This window comes from Orbicella faveolata, unplaced genomic scaffold (assembly GCF_042242905.1).
Source record: "Orbicella faveolata isolate gen_17 unplaced genomic scaffold, um_ofav_v1 contig_47, whole genome shotgun sequence".
Taxonomy (NCBI): domain Eukaryota; kingdom Metazoa; phylum Cnidaria; class Anthozoa; order Scleractinia; family Merulinidae; genus Orbicella; species Orbicella faveolata.
The window spans coordinates 8,944,408-8,964,125 of NW_028301577.1; the positions used below are offsets into that span (position 1 = coordinate 8,944,408).

At 38.5% G+C, this 19,718-nt stretch overlaps 1 protein-coding gene across 6 annotated transcripts in view; it reads left to right on the plus strand.

Annotated features, from left to right (window-relative positions):
* LOC110052607 (nitric oxide synthase 3-like) overlaps window positions 1–19,312 on the plus strand; it is a 60,772-nt gene extending 41,460 nt beyond the window's left edge. For 4 of the 6 annotated variants that reach the window (XM_089279182.1, XM_089279181.1, XM_089279183.1 and 1 more), the window contains 17 exons: window positions 3–113; window positions 830–1,004; window positions 1,166–1,352; window positions 2,014–2,092; window positions 2,721–2,905; window positions 3,797–3,924; window positions 4,343–4,387; window positions 4,551–4,676; window positions 6,023–6,107; window positions 6,817–6,904; window positions 7,282–7,765; window positions 8,453–8,578; window positions 9,452–9,517; window positions 9,837–9,922; window positions 10,289–10,328; window positions 11,597–11,688; window positions 12,193–14,116. In XM_089279182.1, coding sequence (XP_089135308.1) covers window positions 3–113; window positions 830–1,004; window positions 1,166–1,352; window positions 2,014–2,092; window positions 2,721–2,905; window positions 3,797–3,924; window positions 4,343–4,387; window positions 4,551–4,676; window positions 6,023–6,107; window positions 6,817–6,904; window positions 7,282–7,765; window positions 8,453–8,578; window positions 9,452–9,517; window positions 9,837–9,922; window positions 10,289–10,328; window positions 11,597–11,688; window positions 12,193–12,211 — 2,122 coding nt within the window. In that variant the 3' untranslated portion in view covers window positions 12,212–14,116. Of the gene's footprint in view, window positions 1–2; window positions 114–829; window positions 1,005–1,165; window positions 1,353–2,013; window positions 2,093–2,720; window positions 2,906–3,796; window positions 3,925–4,342; window positions 4,388–4,550; window positions 4,677–6,022; window positions 6,108–6,816; window positions 6,905–7,281; window positions 7,766–8,452; window positions 8,579–9,451; window positions 9,518–9,836; window positions 9,923–10,288; window positions 10,329–11,596; window positions 11,693–12,192; window positions 14,117–16,039 lie in introns of those variants that run through there. The other 2 variants (XM_089279185.1, XM_089279184.1) reach the window with 2 other exon arrangements.
* The last annotated feature ends 406 nt before the right edge of the window (window positions 19,313–19,718 follow it).

Sequence of the window (19,718 nt, forward strand, 5' to 3'; positions counted from 1 at the left end):
AGAAGTCGATCGTCGCGCAATATGCTGAAACAACTCGGCAGCCTGTTGGTTCAAAAGGAGAAGGAAAGAGGCCTGGCTCTGATGAATAACAGTCAACCACTAGCTAATCTCAGGTAAACATTCGCATCATGCTTTCTTACCGTCGCCCTCAGCTCCAACCCTATCCCCGGTGGATCATTTATAAAGCTAGTGACTGAAGTATACGAAAGCCCGATATAACGAACAAACCTTTTGGAAAAAAGCCCTGTTGAAAGCTGACTAACACTAATCTAGAGTTAAAAATTGTACAACTTAGCACTTGGGTCGTGGCCTTTATAGTAATTGACTGACGCGCATGAGGAACCTCTGGTATAATATTAGTTCTTGCTTATAGCCGACGGTGTTTTGTAGATAAAACAACCCCATTAAAGCAAATTTATCCGAACAAATTCAACAAAACCGTAACGCTTAAATTTTGCCCATGGAAGATCGTGCGAGTTGAGTATATAGCTACTCGAGATATTTGACTCAACAGCATTTTTGCCGTTATGGGACGTTTTTTATAGTTCTTAATGAAAAGAATGATTATCATATTGGCAAGTATTTGTCGGAAAGAAAATATATGAGATCTTACAAACCCCAACAAATCGAACAATCAGCTATTGAGACAAATCTGTAGATCACATCAAATTTTGGAACGAGTTTCACATTGTTTTTATTGTTGTTGTTTTTTTGTTTGTTTGTTTGTTTACTTCGAAAAAGTACTGAAAGAAAGCTAGCAAAATAATTCTTTTATGACTTGGCCACTTCTAAATATTTCAATCTCTTTTTTTCATATCGAACTCCTAAGGTATTCCGTATTCGGCCTGGGCTCTCGAGCTTACCCAAACTTCTGTGCGTTCGCGCGCTCACTTGACAAAATCATCCGAGAACTTGGCGGGGAGCCCGTGTTGAAGATGGGCGAAGGGGACGAGTTGTGCGGTCAAGAAGAGTCTTTTAAAGTGTGGGCTAAGGACGTGTTTAAGGTAAAGTGATAACAGTTTGTTAGTAACGGAGAAGCAAAAACGTCTGCTTAGCGTCTGCCATTGTTGTATAGTTTGCATTGATTTTACGGATCCTTTTAGGAGTTCAAATAATTTGCTTTTTAGTTAAAGAGCTTACAGTTATGTCTTATCTTCGTACCCAGGCTGCTTGCGACTCATTCTGTGTCGGCGAGGAGATAACAAAGGAAGCGAGTCAATCATTGGATACCGTGCCAAGCGGCTGGGTGCCAGGTCGCTTCCGTCTTGCTCAGAGTGTGATTTCTGCTGTCAGTGCTTTTAGTGCTGGTGCTGTAGATCATCTAGATGGAGCGCACAATGAACTTATTCAAGGTACGTGATACAACATCCAGACCTCAATAGAGTCTTCATGAAGAACTCGTATAGTTTCTGATACTTCAGAAGCACATATATGCTCCTGTTGTCACTCAAAGACAAGCACCAGCAGTAAGAAAGCACTTGTAACGTTTTCCAGCCATTATGGTGCATTGAGTTGCTGAACAACTTAAAGTCGAAAACTGCGGGCTTATAATTAGTACGGTCTCAGAGACTGGAAATCAACTGATACTTCCTCCTTCGAGTGAATAATGTCCTAGTAGAAAAAAACAGCGGGGTTGAAATAAGGTAGCCTCTTGGGCAAAAAGCAGTGTAGACGAGTTTTCACTTTAATAGTTTGCAAACAGGTCCCTGCCCTTCGGGATAAAATACTGTTAGCTTCGCCTTACCCGCACCCTCTTCCATCTCCCGCTGTTTAGTTGGGATGCTTTATTTCTAGTTTGCAAACTTTGCTTTTCAGTTTGCTGCGCACGCAGCCCTCGTTTATCGTTACGAATGCGTTTACAGATTATAGCCTCAAGCCATTTACACTGCTAGTGGTCTCAAACTTTTAGCTTCAATAACTACTACTGTCCATTTTCTTCGTGGGTATAAAATTGTCCATTCACTGTTAGGTCTGAAAAGTGTTCCTGAAATGCTTACTTTCTGTTCCTTGCAGGTTTGTCCCATATTTGTGGTAAAGCGGTTCGAGCAGCCACTTTGTTGTCCGTGAAGAACTTGCAGTCAGCCGAATCAAGGTGTGTAAAATTGAAACAAAAAATAAAATTACAAGAATTACATAATATAGACTGACAGTAACATTTACTGGATTTCTGGAGTTCGCAACGTTTTTGCTGGTATCGCCATAACTGCTTGAAAGGAATAGTATTTCCCGATATTTTAACTACTATAGGTAACGACGAAAATTACGAGAACTTTGTCGTGACACTCTACTGTATTTGTTTTTGTTCCAAACTGTGCTTAGAACTGAGACCACGATGGATTGTCTGATCAGTATCAGGCTAGCCTGCGTAGCAAGCGTTTCTGTGAGGTTCGGGAGCAAAGAATTACAGCGCGAAAAATGGAGCGAGTAAAAGAGGGGGTGAGGGGGAAACACCGAAAATCCCGTTCCTCGGTCTTTCTTTGCTTCCAAACCCCACGGAAACGCTTGCTACGCAGGCTAGAATCAGGCTGATTATGTCACGGAGTTTCTGAAATTAAGGCAAGCAGGAAAGCATATCGTTTTGCGAGTCTCCCAAAAGACACCATACAAAGGTTTATGCAGCACACACTGTAGTGCTTCTTTATACTTCGTACAATCGTACTTGGGGGAGAAGGATCTAGACGAACATATTAGTCTAATTTGTTTTTCTGTTCTCGGCGTAGTCGCTCCACTATTTCCGTAAAGTTTAAGACAGAGAATAGCGCAGAACTGCAGTACAGACCTGGAGATCACGTGGCAATTTTTCCCGCCAACCGTCCGGAGCTGGTACAGGCTTTGATTGACAAGTTATCAGATGACCTTGATCCCGATAATCCAGTCGTTGTCGAGGCCCAACGAGAAGACAAAGGTAAACGAATCGCTTAATGTGCACAATAGATCAACGTTTTGGTAGACAAGTGGTGGTCTTCATCTAAGCTCATCTAAGCCAATCTTGAAGCGTCCAGCTGGGCTGTAGTCCTAAACGCTTTATTTTAGATTGGCAACCAGTGGCCTACTAACTGACTTCCTTCTAATCGCGTGATCACAGCAAATGTAAAAGTTCTTCCTAACCTTCAGAGGTCGATGAACTAAGGCAGCGTTAACACTACGCCAAAGAAATTTGAAAACGCAGCTTTATTTCTACGGTTAGACCTACCATCCACGCTAATCCGTCACAAACGGAACTTTTCGAAAACGCTCATCAAACCGGAGCCGGCTTTTCATTTTAGTGTGGACGGAAAACGTTTTAAAACGAAGCTTTTCGAAAACGATGACGTCACGATCATCATGTGACTTCCCTGACCGAGTTTTCCTCAAACACAAATCCAAAATGACCGGTGATTGTTGCGTTTTTAAATTTCTCCAGCCTGTGGAGGGAAAATATTTGATGCGTTTTAAGAGTAAAGCCTCCGTTTTGAAATTCCTCCTGCATAGTGTAGACGGAGCCTTATTTATCCAGGATAGATTTTCTATTGCGGTGATGGGGATCCGTTCCTTATTCTTTATTTCTGGTATAAGTATCTAAATAGCATACACACAACGATCATCTCCTCGCTCCAGGTGTCACTACTCCGGAATCTCTTTTGTTTTTCTAGAATAAACACTGATGTTGTTCTTGTTGTTTTTGTGGTTGTTGAAGATGTTAAATACGACCAACTCAGAAGGGTACATTTTTCACCGTGGGTGAAAATTAAAAATCAAAGATTTGACGTTTGTACTGTGTGGATAACGATAATTTCAACAACGATTTTGTACTCAGGAACTGCCAAGAAATGGGAAGCATTCAGTCGTCTTCCATCTCCTGTCACCGTGCGACAAGCTCTGTCACGCTACCTGGACATTACTAGTGTTCCATCTCCTCAGATCCTTAAATTTTTAGCTGTAATGGTAAGTCCTTTCCTGTTGCTTAGGCCTAGTTCACGCTTCGACGTAAGAAGGACGTCATGTCGGTATGTTTGCAGTGTGAACATCCTCGTTTTTTTTTTCGTTACCTTAGCGTTCGCAATTTTCGTTATCATCATGATTAACCTTTTGTAATTTAAGGGTGCGTTCCTTTGGGGTGATCTGGATCAGGATCTGTAATCCAAGATCACTCGGATCGTGGTGCATCAAAGGAACCGACGAATCCACTCTGGTCACGGATTCATCTGCTCTTTTGATGAACTATGATCCGAGTGATCTTGGATCACTGATCCCGATCCAGATCACCCCAAAGGAACGCACCCTAAGTTTCAAGGATTCCCTTCTCTACACTATCTCGATATTGCGGCAATTAAATCAGTCTTATCCATATTTTATTTTGTAGGCTACTGACCAGGCAGAAAAAGAAAAGCTGGAAATTCTTAGCCAGGTGAGATATTCATGAAAAAGCTACCTGCACTTTCATCTGATATTTTGGAATTAAAAAATCTATCTGTTTCTCATACAAGCTGATTTGAGTGTATTTTGAAGTTTGTGTTGCTGAGCGAACCGATGCTTAACCAACTTGAAAATTCATTGCTTTGTTTCTTCAGGGTAATAATCGATATGAGGATTGGAAGTTTGGAAGCGAATGCAACATTCTAGATGTTCTGCAAGAATTCCCTTCGCTGAAAATTCCTGCTGAATTGCTGCTCACACAGTTACCCTTGCTGCAGCCGGTGAGTGATACAGGATTTCCACAGGGGGGTAGGGGGTACTCCCTTTTATGGGCTATATAGGTATGGCTATGGTTTAATAGCCGTTCTGGTCATAAATAGGGTATCGATTTCGGCCATTTTGGTCTGAAATAGGGTATGGGTTTTGCACTCTAGTCTTAAATTGGGTGTGTTTTTTAGAAGAAGCCCCCGTTTTATCATCATCGATAGATCCTTTAACATCGGTTCGAACTAGGGATCTAACTATAAGGCAGGTCTGAAGCAGAATATTGATTTGAGGATCTGGGGCCCGTTTCTCGAAAGCCCCGGAAACTTTTCGGGCTCGTAAAGCCATATTTAATTTCTCTGTATCTGAAAACTGAGAGGTGTACACGCCTGAAACCTCTTTTATGAAGAGAACCTCTGTTGATATTACGGATATGTGAATAAAACAGCTCTGTAATTATAAGGTTTGAGATTTAGCTACGGCTTTCCGGGTGCGAAAACTTTTCGGGACCTTCGAGAAACGGGCCCCTGGTCTTAAATTAAATAGGGTATCGAATTTTTGGTCGTCATAAAAAGGGTAGGGAAAATCGCTGATTGTGGGAAGCGGGACGCACACACCCCACCCAATTTTTCCGGGAGTACCTCCCCCCCCCCCCCCTTTTTATCGGGTGAACGAATTGAAGTTAGTAGGAATGAAGAGATTCGGTTCAAGCAACATTATTCGGTAGCATTGCACCTATCTACGAGAAAACCCAGCTGGCAACGATCTACGTACCTTCCTAACTCTGACAATTTTATCGGTACTTCACTAATCTAAATAAAACGCTTAGGTCTAGCTCACAATAGCGACATAACGACATAATGACATAACAGCATCATAAGAGCATGAACATGAAGACATAAGGAAGAAAAACTGATATTTCGTTGTCTTTATGTCTATGTCCACATTACCGACATAGGCGATTATACAAGTGAATATATGAAAGATATGAAAATTTTTTTTTTTCAGGCTTCAATTTCACAACTGCTTTTAAAGCTTTTTTTCGTTATAATAATAATAATAATAATAATAATAATAATAATAATAACTGCTTTTAAAGTTGTGTGTACAGCTGCGATGATCAATCATGTCTTCATGTAAGCGATTATGTCGTTATGTCATTATGTCGTTATGTCGCTTATGTCTCTATGTCGCTAGTGTGAACTAGGCCTTACAATCAACAACGGATTTCAATGTTTTGCCTCATTTTCGTATAAGTCTCTAGAAAAATATTTATAACTTAAGAGATGATCATGCTATGGGATTTTAGAGCATTCAAACAGCTTGGAAGAAACTCTAATTATTATTTCTTTGTTGTCATCAGCGTTTTTACTCCATCTCGTCGTCACCAGACCTCTTTCCTGGTGAAGTTCACCTCACGGTTGCAGTGGTACAATATAACAAGAGAAGTAAGAAATTGAATTAATTTGAACTCTGACTTAGATCTTTGTGTTCGCCTTTGCATTGAAAATAACCTTTATTACATGGTTAGCCAGTTAGCGCCGTCGAACTCAGATCTCTACAATAACTGTTTAATTTCTTGCGCGCTGATTGGCTCATTTTTATCATCAATAAGAGTACAGACGGATAAAATTTTAATTTATGCAAGCTTTCAAGTTCAACTGTCAACTTCTTAGCCCATGAAGTCTTATGGAATTTTTTAAGTAGCCATTCAAAAAGCGAGAAAAGCTATTGACAATGTTCGCGTCATTTTAAATAAAATTCACTTATCTTTGTTTACGGCAATTGCAAGTTTATGGGCGTCTTCTCCCCTCATTTATTCCCGGTATTTGACCATTTTGGGGTCTTGTTATTGTATAAAACAAATTGACGTCAGTTTTTATGTGTCTGTCCTCTTATTGATGATAAATTTCGTCATGACATTGTCAAAGCTTACTGCGGAACCACTCGCCTGCGGCTCGTGGTTCCACAGCCACTATGACAATTTTATGACGCAATTTATCATCAATAAGAGGACAGACGCATTAAAAACTGACGTCAATTTGTTAAATCGTCACTCTTTCGAAAGGTGCGCTACTGACGTCCGTCTAAAATTACGGCGTCTTATGTTTTATCTGTCTTTAATGCTGTGGCACCTGTTTTATTTCTTATTATTAGGTGGTAAAGGTCCAGTTCATCATGGCGTTTGTTCCACGTGGCTGAACAGTTTACAGCCTGGAGATAAAGTGCCTTGTTACGTCAGACAGTTAGTGAAGAGTTTTCAACGTTGATAGTGTTAATGGTTTATTTTGATACAAAGCAAAGTGTTTCAGCGGATTTTCAGCCAAGAATAGAGGGGAAAAATTCAAAGAAGCTATCTGAGGCCAAATTGGAAGACGGATGCACGCTAAGACAGAAGGATATTAAACTCATTTCATTTAAAATAGAATGTCAGAGTGTGCAATTCCGAATTGAGATCTAGGAAAATATAACATTTCACCGACATGCCTGCAAGTGATGTGATCGTGGATTTGCTCGATCTTTTAAATTGCCATGTTTGAACATAGTTAAATTAGTTTGTAAAACAAAATCATTAAAACATCATGTCATTTTGCCAACAATCTTTTTGTTGGTGTTGTGCAGAGCCCAGACATTCCATATGCCCGAAGATAGCACCGTTCCAGTTATCATGGTGGGGCCTGGGACGGGCATAGCTCCATTCCGAAGCTTTTGGCAGCAGCGTCTGTTTGACATAAGCAACAAATGTCCTCCCAAACCCAAGACCTGTGACGTCACGCCAGACTCAAGCCCTCAAATACGCCGTCGAAATTTTGCTGTGTCCGGGGACGATTCTCCAGACTCCAGCCCTCGAATACAGCAACGTATTTTCACTGGTAATTCTTCTTTGCAACGCCAGATTTTCTCTGAAAAAGACGACGACACCACTGTTGCTAATGGCAATACCCTGAACGCGCATTTAGGAAAATGGGGTGAAATGTTGCTGTTTTTCGGGTGCAGAAATTCCACTCAAGATTACATCTACAAAGATGAAATGGCGCAAGCGAAAGACAAGGGGGCATTGACTGAGATATGGGCAGCTCACTCACGTGAACCGCAGCAGCCAAAGGTAAGAGAAAGACGACTTCCATTGAAACCCAGATATGCTTGCACATACAAGTTTCTCCAACTGGGCTTCGTACATTTCGTATTGTGGTGCTAGTTGGGAGAATGTGTGAGATTGCATATTAAGGGTCCGTTTCTCTGTTAGTTCCATCATTATCTACTTCTTGGACCCGTGATCTTGGACTTTGCAGATTTTTCGACATGTAAGAAATTTTTCGTTCCTAGTTTGGGAAAAGGATCTCTCTCAAAAAGGCAGTCGGTCTGGAATGATGTTTTTACCCTTCTTGAGCTAAGACAGTTATGTGGTGTCAACGTCAATCAAGCTAAAACGTTCGTTGTTTTGCCGCCTACTACGTACGCGATAATAAGTTAGCTGATCATTTTTTTTGCCAGGTGTTAAGCTTTGAGACAAACAAACAGACGGAGAGACGTACAGACAAATAGACACACAGACACACAGACCTACAGACAGACAGACAGGCAGACAAACAGACCTACAGACAGACCTACAGACAAACAGACAGACAGACAGGCAGACGAACAAGCAGACGAGACCTTCTGGTAGACAATACGGACTAATACAACGTAAAATAGTCACCTAACGTACCATAAACGAAATCTGCAAAAATCCAGGCGGAAGCTTATCAATTCGTTCTCTGTCATTACCAAAAACATACATTGTTTTTTTCAGAGATATGTTCAAGACATGCTGAAACAGGAAGCATTTGACATCTGTGAAAAAATGCTGAGCCAGAAAGGACACTTTTACGTGTGCGGTGATGTGTCAATGGCTGAAGACGTTTGTAGAACGCTGCAGGTGATCAGCTAGACCTTAATTAAAAAATAAATGATTTACTTAAATGGCGTCAAGGTGCGTTGTTTATGAATGATCGTTTTAATATATCACAAAAATAACTTCTAGTCTCGGGAGCAGGCGATGTTAATTAAAACACGTCCAGACACAAAGTTGAAGACCAAAAACCTAATTCTTAATACACAAATTAAAGGACTAATTTGATTATTAGATTATTAGCAAAATCGCATCCTTTTATGAAAAACTTACAGCCAAATTTTTCCTTAAATTTCGTGTTCTAAATGTCATTCCGAATAATTAACCGTCTAATGACCTAAAATTTAATCGCCATTTTTTTCTGCCCAACCGTCAAAACGCCCGGGGTGGGGTGGGGAATCCCATATAAAAAGGATGGGGGGTGCTCGTCGTACCTTGCAGGGGTGACAAAGTGGTTTTGGTTCCTCTTCGGGTGATCAGCTTCAAAAGGTCCACAGCGGGAGCTTTGACGGTACCTTTTAGGGTGTTGAGCCAGAAAAAAATATGACAGGAGTTAACGTCTTCTTTTAGAATTGGTATCTCTTAGGGGTGGAAAAAAATTTCAAGCCACACCCACAAAACGGAATCTTGGTACCTTTTAGGGGTTCTTTTCAAAATTTCCGACGAGCACCCCCGTCCTTTCTAAATGGGAGTCCCCCCGGGGGGTCAAAACGGCCTTATATTTTTAACCGTCAAACGTCAAAGGGACCACCCCATTGAAACCCTCTGATGAGAATGGGTGCATGAGAAGTGAATCAATGGAAGGGCAAAGGAATTAATTAATCGCGCCTGGCAGAGTTGAAGGAACAAGTGCAACTTGAAGAAAATGACATTAATGAACATTTCATCTATCCTCTTCAGACTCTACTTCAAGAATACGCCGCCATGTCGCAACAAGAGGCCCAGGAGACAGTCGACAAAATGAAGGTAACGTAAAAACTAGCCACGCATACTTTTCAGGACATCGACACCTAACAAAATATATTGGAAGGTCCTTTATTTGCAATTACTACAAGTGATTCCAACTACTCCAGTTTTTCACCCTTCGCAAAAAAACATCATTTCAAAATGAAACTAAGGTAACATCGTTTATGGTTTCCACTCGTATTTCACGCCAGCAGTTGCGAGGCCTTATGAAACCTTCCCGTACGTAAAAAATACTGTTGTAGATAATCATATCTTCTCTTTTTCTGTGGTAATTCTTCCTCGTATCAATTTAGCTAAGTCTTTGAAACATCTATTTCAGAGTTCCGGTCGATACCACGAGGATATTTTTGGAGTGACTTTGAAAACGAGAGAAGTGACAGACCGCGTACGAACCGCGGCTAAAAGGTATGTTCGATAGGAATGATATTTTCTCATTAAGCCCTCCTTTGTTTGATTTCTTGGTCTCATACTAATTCGCAGCGATTAATAATAATTCGCTGGGGTTACTCAGATTGTCAAGTAATATATCAAATACGAAAGACCGTGTTTGACCAAATTTCGAAACACCGAGAACGGAGTTGAAAATACTACGAGTAACGGAGTATTTTTGACGAACCTCGACTAAAAAAACTAAGGAGAAAATCGAGAATTAAAATCGTGAAAAGTCTATGGTAGTTAAGATCAGATATTCAATTAAGTTTGAGATTCAAATGTCAAACGTTGCGCGACACTCCAAAATACAGCTGCAAACTTTGCTCATTTTTTTCACAGATCCTGGTTGTACTTAAAGGCCTCAAGCAGGATGACCTTGGTGAGTGATCGATTTTATTTAAAAATTTCTTAGAAGCCACCCGTTATACAGGAAATTGACCATTTCGAACTTTAGAGCCGTTTTCAATTGAGTGTAAATCCACTGAAAGCCAAAGTAATCACTTAGGCCTGTCGCAAAGGACACAGTAATATCAAAAGTGGAAGAAAATCCATGTAGGCATTGCAAAGCGCGGGAAAGCCTGCTCACGATTGGTTGTGGTTTTACTTCTGATTGGATGAAACAGTGGCGCGAGTATTTTTAAGCCAATCGCTGATCGCGTAATGCAAAACCAAAGCTAATTACTTTCGATACAATCGAGTGAAATCTGCTCTACGCGCCATTTCCAAAAAGGACACCAAAAGGTTCGTTTGAAGATAAGATATATGGCTACATATAACCCACTCCACATCGTTCGCTGTTTACAGGCCCGACTCTCGCATTGTGACGGGGGTGTTCGTCGTACCTTTTAGGGGTTAAAAAAGCGCTTTTGGTTCCTCTTTAGGGTGTTTAGTCTCAAAAGGTCCACACGGAAGCTTTTGCAGAACCGTTTAGGGTATTGGGCCGAAAAAAATAATTATGACAGGGGATAATGTGTTGTTTTAGAATTGGTACCTCTTAGGAGTGAAAAGAAATTGAAGCCACGCTCACTAAACAGGATCTTCTTACCTCTTAGGGGTTCTTTTCGAAATTTCCGACGAGCACCCCCCGTCCTTTTTATATGGCAGTCCCCCCGGACTGTCTGCTAGGGAAAACATACTCCAGTTATAGCTCCACTCCACTTCTTCCCACCCCCCACCCCCTACCCCCGGTGTAAGCCCCCCCTGCAATTGCATTTCCCATATCAACTTACTAACGTTCTTGCAGAACTTTTTGCTGCAAATAGAAATAAGCAAGAAATAATTTTACACGTAGAAAACAAATAAAAATGTTGAATCAGATTCGCTTTCTCATAAGATGTCGCTCATCAGTGCATTTCACTAATCTTTTGTCATCTCATTTAAACGATTCTCTTCGGTTATTAGCTCTTTCATTTATGAGGCACCTTGTATAAACCCAAGGGATAAAAAACTGGTATTAAGTGGGAACCGAATTGATCGAGAATAAACAGGAAGAACGAACATCGAGCAACATTCTCTGAGTAGTAAAAATACAAACAACGAAACAGTTGTAAACGCAGCCCAAACCAAGCTATCGATACGCGTTACATTTACACTTAAGTCAACAACATGTCTTGCAATTGTCTGACGAATAAAATTTTTTCATTGTAGAAAAGTGAACAAAGATCTCAACGACAGCAATTAGCGAGAGCACCTGCCATCAAAGTAGTCACGGGCGAGGAAGGCGTGGACGGCATCCAAGCGTAGGTAAACTGGTCGTTTAACTGAAAAACGCATTTTCGCTTTAAGTGGTATCTTTTAGAGGTCAACTAAAGCTAGAGCTACGCCCAGATTGGTTTAATTCTCCCCCGGGGCCTACGTCCGTCTTTGAGTTTGTGACAATTTCAATACTAATAAGAAAAATTAAATCATCGATAGGAAGACTACCTAAATTTCTACAACTTGCGACTGGCGAGGAAGAGGAAGGTTCGGGCTTGTCATGAGAGTCTGTGCGTAAAATTTTATTTCTCATGACTGGCTACCTGTGGAGGCATTTCCCTCCAGGTTCTCTCTTTGCTTTGTTAATGGCTTCTCTTCCATGTCTAAGTGTTTCGAAAAAAAACATTAGGTGGATCCTGTTCCCCTACCTTCTTGTGGTGAGGGGGGGGGGGGGGGGGTGAGGTGGATGTACAAAGGGTAATTTCAAAACCATCACTTCATGATCATAACCAATTGAAAGTTAGATTTTATTTTTCCGTATTTTTAAGAGTAAAAGATCGTCGATGAGAAGTACTGTTTCAGCTTCCCAAAAGTGGCGTTCGTTCACAAAGTCATAACGACGACCGCTGAGGACCATCCGTGACTTGAGTTGTTTTGCTTCTGAAAAAAAGCCATAGACAATTTTAAAAGCACACAAAAAAATAAATATAGATTACTAAAATGCCTTTCGCATAAGAGCAATTAAAATGTAATAGTAATTAAAGCACAAATTATCTGCATATCTAAGCTATAAGAACTGCAAATAACCAGGTAAAATTAAATTTAAAGAGCTATATTTAATAGATAAATATTAAGATTAAGAAATTAAGATATAATCATACAGGAAGCGTTTCATTATAACTTACTCAGAATACACCAGTTTACTGGTTGAATTGCTCTGGCAATAACAAATCGTGCTGGTGAGTTCGTTGAAAAAAATAATCAGTTCGGATCACGTGATGTTAGTTGTATCCTTGGCGAAATTTAGTCAATGGTCTTTCGTTACTAGAAAAAAAGAAGAGTTTGTTTTATCGCAAGATATATGCCAAAAGGATTCTACCAAAAATGAACAAGAAAACAATGGCAAAATTTCTTTTTTTTTCCAGAAATAATATACCTGTATATAGTAGAAATAGGCTCAAATAGCAATGAAAGTTAAGGATATGGAGAAATCCAGAGATATAAAATGTGGGCGAGTGGTACTACGACTATTTCAAATTCTGTTCCCTTCTGTTATCTGTTCTTCTATACAGTTGTATTAAAGATTGGATTAAAGATCGTGTTTTCGTGACTATTTTAATAGAGACGTTCAGATCCGAGCTCGAGTGTACGACCAAGTATATCTGACCTGTTTACACCGAAATGCTTTCTATTTAAACCCTTTCTGAGCAAAATAACTTACGTGGTTTAGTAGGATGAGATGATACCTATCCCGTCAATTCAACCATTTTAAAAGAACTCGCAGAAAAATTATGTCTGCTACCAAATTGTCCCCGCTAAGTGGCACTGCTTCACACACGCGCCCTACTGCAAGGTTCGTAAATTTCGTTGATGGTCGTACTCGGATCCACGTTGAAAGTTTCTCTCTTCTAATACTTGCTTTTGGTGTATCGAGCCTTAAACAAAATACATAAATGTCCACAAAACTTGGTTTTCTTGGCTTATTTTAATCCATCTAGGTATATAGTAGTATGACTTGTTCAAATATAGTAATGTTTAATTTAACGGGGTAAGCCCATAGCAGATCCCGACGTAGAATAGTTAAAGCTAACTTTAAGAGCTTTTATGGAGCGTAGCATAGACCATGCTGCACAACCTACACACTTGTAGCTGTGTGTGTCTCGTACGATAGAATTGCCTTTAAAGTAATGAAAATATATTATGCATGATTGTTCAAAGCAATAAGCCCAAACCATGCAGAATAAAAACACGAAATAGTTGTGACTGACAACTAAACAAACAAACCCCCAAAAAATGTTAGTTTATCTTTAATGCTCCTACAGTTTACATAATACATAATACATTACATAATACAGAAGATGCCCGTTATTTCTGAGAGTAACCCAGTAGTACCCAGTCTACAATTCGTTCTCGTTCATAGCGCAAGGAAGGAAACTGGACCTTGACGCTGAGTTGTTAGCTAACTACGTCATGGTGGCCAGGAACAAAAAGGCTACAAATTAATCAGTTTGAGTACTTTCCATGCTGCTTTGTTAATGCCTAATTTGTAACTACACTCTCATCACCGGAACTAGTTCCGTCCCACGATTCAATCTCTCCGTTATCACTTGTACTTCAAAATCAAGTGACAAAAACCCTTGAGTGGTCTAGAGGATTGAATCATTCTCTACCTTTACATTCTTGTTTTTCCTACCTATTAATTAATGACTATTGTAACTGATAATAACAGAGGTTAATAAAATGTTGAAATGATTGCTTTTCCTTGACTGCATAAGGGAGAAATGAGATTACGATTAAGGTGGCGCTGACAATGCTTTCACAGGGTACGTTCGCATCAAATTAGAACATGAATTAAAGTTAAACTGACTGCGTTTTGTGGCGACCAGTTTGAATTTTGATTCGCGGGCGTCGGGTGCGAGGTCTGGAAATGAGAAATTCTAGGGCCTGGGGCGCCTGGAAAAATTCGAAAATTCTCGGAGATCCGATCGCTTGCCGAGAGCGGTTTCTGAACATTTCTGGGATCCAATCCCCGCAGCAGATGACTGTGCGTATTTATAATTCAAACTAGCTGCCACCAAAAAGCAAGCGACTTGCATATTGGTAAACCCTCATTTATCACGTTTATTTATCCTCTAATTTGATGCGAGGGCAGTTTTAGTATCTGTGATAAGCGTGTAATATATGACTTTTTGAAACACCTATCAGTTAGCAAACACAATAAGCTCCAAACCTGGCCAAAATATTCCCAATAGCAAAGATGTCAGTGACGTCACCTATTGTTATTAATATGCCAACCAGAGAACTATTGGCTGGTGAAACAAAGAATTCTTTTGTTTAACGTTTTGAACATTTAAACAACAAAAACATTGCTTGTAAACAAACATCTCCCCTATTATGCTAGAAGCTACCAATAGATGGTTGTTTTGCAAAATTATTCAAAAAAAAAAAAACGCAAGGAGGCCACTGCCCCTTGCAAAGAGTAACCTCATTGGATTTTAAAACACAACAGAGGTCGTATTCACAAAAGGCGGCTGATCGTGAAAAGAAAAGTTCAAAGGGGAGTCAGTCAATGACAAAGAAAATGCAAGCGCAAGCGCAAAAAAATCTCTTTTGAATGGTAGATGATTATTTAAGGATAGGATATTCATTATTGGCGTCTAGATCCTGGCGTATCCAGTCAACGAGTGATTCTATTAATATATGGCTTTTCCCTATTTTGCGTTTGCTTAGAAAGTGAAATAAAACTGAATTAAACCTGTTACGAACAAGTGCAGTCTTAGAAATACACGCATGGTCTTACGCCGAATGTATTTTCGTTGTTCAGGTCGTAAAAATTCCACGTTCCCATTTCACTTGTGAAACCCAGCGACACGTAGTTATTTCCCATGTTATTCAAAAAGTATTCAAGAACTGTTTGTCTTTGAGAAGTTTCCATGACAAAGAATTCCACTTGCAGAAATGCAGCAGAAAAAAAGCATGCAAGGAGGGTTTCTTGATAAACCTTGTGACGTGTTTGCGAGCAATTGGCCCAAACGTAAATTCCATATTCATGAGGACTCACGCGTCCGCGTACCCGCATCGTTGTTTGTCAGTAGGAAAAGCTTGTGGACGTTGTAGGATGTTTACCGCTCCCTTCCTCAGGAGAAGCAAATTTTAATTTTGGAGGCATTTTGACGAAGAAGTTCCTTTAATTTTCTTCCTTGTATGGTGAGTATCAACTTTATAGGTACTCTACGCTAAGCGAGAGCGAGTCTGCAACCGTGCTCCAAATTCAACGTGTGTCCTTGCTGACTGGGCTGACATTCCTTGTCGAAGCTCAAACGCCTTGTGACTGAATCAAATACCTATAAAATCTGATTATTGTGAGCGATGTGAAACGAAATTGCTCTCTCTAGTCCAAATTTAAACGTCTTGTTGCTCGGTGGGGCCGTATTGCCAAAGTTTTCGAACTTCAAAGTTTTTTCATGTTTCGCCTTCTCCACTGGTTAAATTTCCCCAAACATTTGAACGGTGAAGCTCGCGAACCACACACTGAATCCGCGGAAAGTTTCCTTTTCCTAAAATATTCACGGAAAAAAAGTTCATTCCGTATACTTGAATTTTTTAGTTAAATTCCTTGCTTAATTATATGTATGTTTCTTCTCGGCTCACACAGTTTTTGTCTTCTTTGTTTAGAGAGCAACGGCTTGGAGAAAAGAACGCCAGCAAGGTGTAAATGCAGGACGATAATGTAATATCAAGCAAGGAAAAATCAACTGGTCAGAGCTGGATGGAGTAGATACGACAAAGATAAGAATATCAGTTGTGAATTTATTTAACTGAAACTTTTCCCAAAAGACATGGCATTTTTTTTCCATGAAATAGTTTAAGAACCCTATATTTCAAAGGGTAGTAAACTGGTCTGATTAATTTTAAATGAATTCCATCTCGGCGAAATATCATCTGCTTACGGGAGATTTTCAAACCATGAGGCGAGATTAAAAATTTAATTTGAAGTCTGCCATATCTGTTGGAAAGGTTTTCAGATCTTTTCTCAGGACCAGGGGGGATTTAATCATGAGCGATCACTGCATTTCATAAAAGCAGTTTCTTTTATGTCAATTGTATTTTCATTTTGTTTTTTGTCGAGGAAAAAATTCGTGTTGGAAATTTCGTGGAGCTAATCATCTCGTTCAACTTTATTTTGTTTACAATGTTCAGAATTGTATGTGATAGTGTTTGGGTTGCATTGATCGCTCAAGGTCCTGATCTAAACACAAGAGGTACTTTTAAGGTGGCACTGTGTGGTCGAGTTACTAAAATTATGCGCGAGGTCGTACAAAACAATCAACAAATGAAATAGACTTTTTGGCAACTATTGGTCAGGCTAGCACGTAATTGGCACCAAATGTTAGTAAAGTTGATCCAAACAATTTTCAAACAATCCACTGACAATGCTTTTGATTTTTTTTTTTTTTTGCGTCAGTCAGTGAAACTGACCAGGATTCAATCAATGTTTATAAATTCTGATGAAAAATATTTTAATAAAGTGAAAGGAGTTTTTTTGTGCAAAAATGAATCACAAATATCGATCGATTGTAAAACGAACCAAACTTGGACGAGAAGAATTTTGAATTTTTTAAAGAAATTTAACAAGTTGAGCATTAATTTTTGGAAATTTCCAACAATATTGGAAACAAAATGTTCATTTTATAACGATGTTGACCGTCTAATTTTAAAATGCCTTTGCATATTCAAAGTTTGAACCATTCAAGGAGAGGAATAATTTACAGAAATTAACGACAAAAAATTTATTTGAATGAAAAGGAAAGAGTCAATGATTCAATATTACTATTAGAATTAATCGTCACGAATGCATCAGGTATAAACTCGTTAAATTTTTACAAAAATAGTGGTGTTCTTGGAACCAGTTAGTTATCGTATTATTAACATTTTTTACCCAATATACACTCGACACGCAGGGCCACCTTGAGGTAACTTAAAGTGAATATGGGATTTTTGAAATTATTTTTGTACACTGGAAAAAAATTGCGAGCTAATATTATTTGTCGAGATATTTTGGTTTTAATTTGAGGAAAGTAAAGAAATTTACAATCGATCAAAAACCTATATTCTCTTGTCGCTTTCAGTGAGGTTTTAAAGAATCATGTCTGGTTTCAACTGAGCAACAATGATCACATCGACATACATTCGCTAGTTCACAGATTAACTTTACAGAAAATATTTTGTTTTCTGTTTTTGTTTTTGCCATGATTTACAGTTCTCAAAATCACAAAATTCTTCTTAATAATTCACGTTTTCCCAATTGTCTAAAGAGTCTTCCAGAGTTTTTCTCTGGCATAAATTTATGACATGTGTGTTTATATTTCTGTTGGAATATTGAAAAACAAATTATCAGTTAACAAGTTCATGCTTATTCGTGTCGTGATTTATAGTTTCTAAAATCGCCAGAAACAAAGGAAAAAAATTCGCTTTTATATTTCTCTCATGAACATTCATGTTGTTTGCAATTGTCTAATGAATCTTCCAGAGAGTTCTCTCTGCCAAAAATTTATCAAACGTGTGTTCATATTTCTAGAGGACGATTGAAATATTGAAAAAATTCCATTAGTTAATATAACATTCACGCTTACTTGTGTCGTGATTTAGTCGCCAATAATTTTGCTTTCTTTTTCTCTCAACAATAAACATGTCATTCTCAATTGTCTAATGCGTTTTCCAAATCTGTTCATACTTCTTGTGGAGGATTGGAAGATTGAAATAAAATTGAAATACTCTTTGACAACCAGACGTTGATTTTTAAACCCCCACGTCATTTAATGTTATAGATTCGTCGAAATCGGTTTCTGACCGCTACACAGGACAAAGAACGAATTAAAACGTGCAGAAGTTATTACAAGCAGAAACACAATTGGCCATTTTGTTTACATTTTAATCAAAACACTAAAATTGCATGTTTTTTTCCTCGAGTTTTCGATGATTGTTTTGGATTCATGTTATTTGTCCTTTGTAGCAAGCTGAAACAGTCTTGTTAGATAGTTTTTAGTTCTAGAAGATAACAGGGCAAGCCATAACCTTTTTTGCTATCAGAGAGCGTTTGGCGTTACGAAATTTTCAGGATTTTTTTCTTTTGTAAATTTTCTTGTTTTAGTGTTCTTTTTTTGTAGTATTAACTGCAACGTGACGGAATTTTTAGGCTTTGTTATTTTTTTATTTGTTTTATGAAACAAGATTATGGCTTGCCTGTGTTATATTCTATAACTACCGTGATGAAGTCATGTCTAATAGTCAGCCCTAAAACGACGAACAACTGGAGATCTATTTCCAGGAATTAGAAGAACAAGTTTGAATCAGTAGAACTGCAAGGTTTTAGCGTATTAGGTTGAATATTGTGGAAGTGGAAGTATTTTTAAATCGCTGTATTTAAGAGAGTTTATACAGTTGAACTAACTCTTTAAAATTTAGCAATTTCGAAGTGCTCTACTTTCTCAATATTCAACTTGATGTGTTGAAACTTTGTAATTCTACTTATTTGAACCTGTTCTTCTTATTTCTGTAAATAGTTTTCTTGCTGCTTGTCGTTTTAGAGTTGACTGTTAACGCGACGTTATCGTGGACTGTAGAGTACACCATTTTGTACACGAAACATTGGTTCTCGATCAAAATTTCTATTTGGTGGATTTTTAACTCTAAATTCCAGCGAAAACGTTATTTTAGACTCAAAAGTTAGTGTACAAGATGGTGTGTGTTACAATTTTTGGCGGAAAAATAATTCAGGGGGAAACCCTTTTTAATTTTTTGCCGAGAAAGTTGTCAGGGGAAACGCTGTGCAAATTTTTTTAAATTTTCCCGCCAAAAGTCTTAGTATATAGAGGGAACATTTTTTCGTCACACCTTTTTTATTGATTTCACTTGACTAATGAAGGAATAAAGAATTTTGAAAGACAATTGATTGTTGTTATTTGATTAATAATAATAAAGAAATACAATCACACTTGTTATGACTTGCTTTATTTGAAATTTAATAAAAGACACAAAAGAATACTTGAGACATGTGTTGTTTATTATCATTTTAATACTTAAAATTTATTAAAATTAATAGTTAACTACTTAGAAATATTAAGAAAATACAATTTTTTTTTTAAAAAAAAACGGCGCATGCGTATTTTGGGCGCCCGTATTTTTTCTAAGTTTTTTGGCGGGAAAATTAAAAAAAATTAAACAGAGTTTGCTATGACAAAATATTAGCCAAAAATTATTTTAAGAGCAACAAGATAGCATTTATTCAACAAACACCGAAGCAAAGAAATTAAAACACAAACTTTGCAAAAATCAATTACTTTTTAATCAGTAT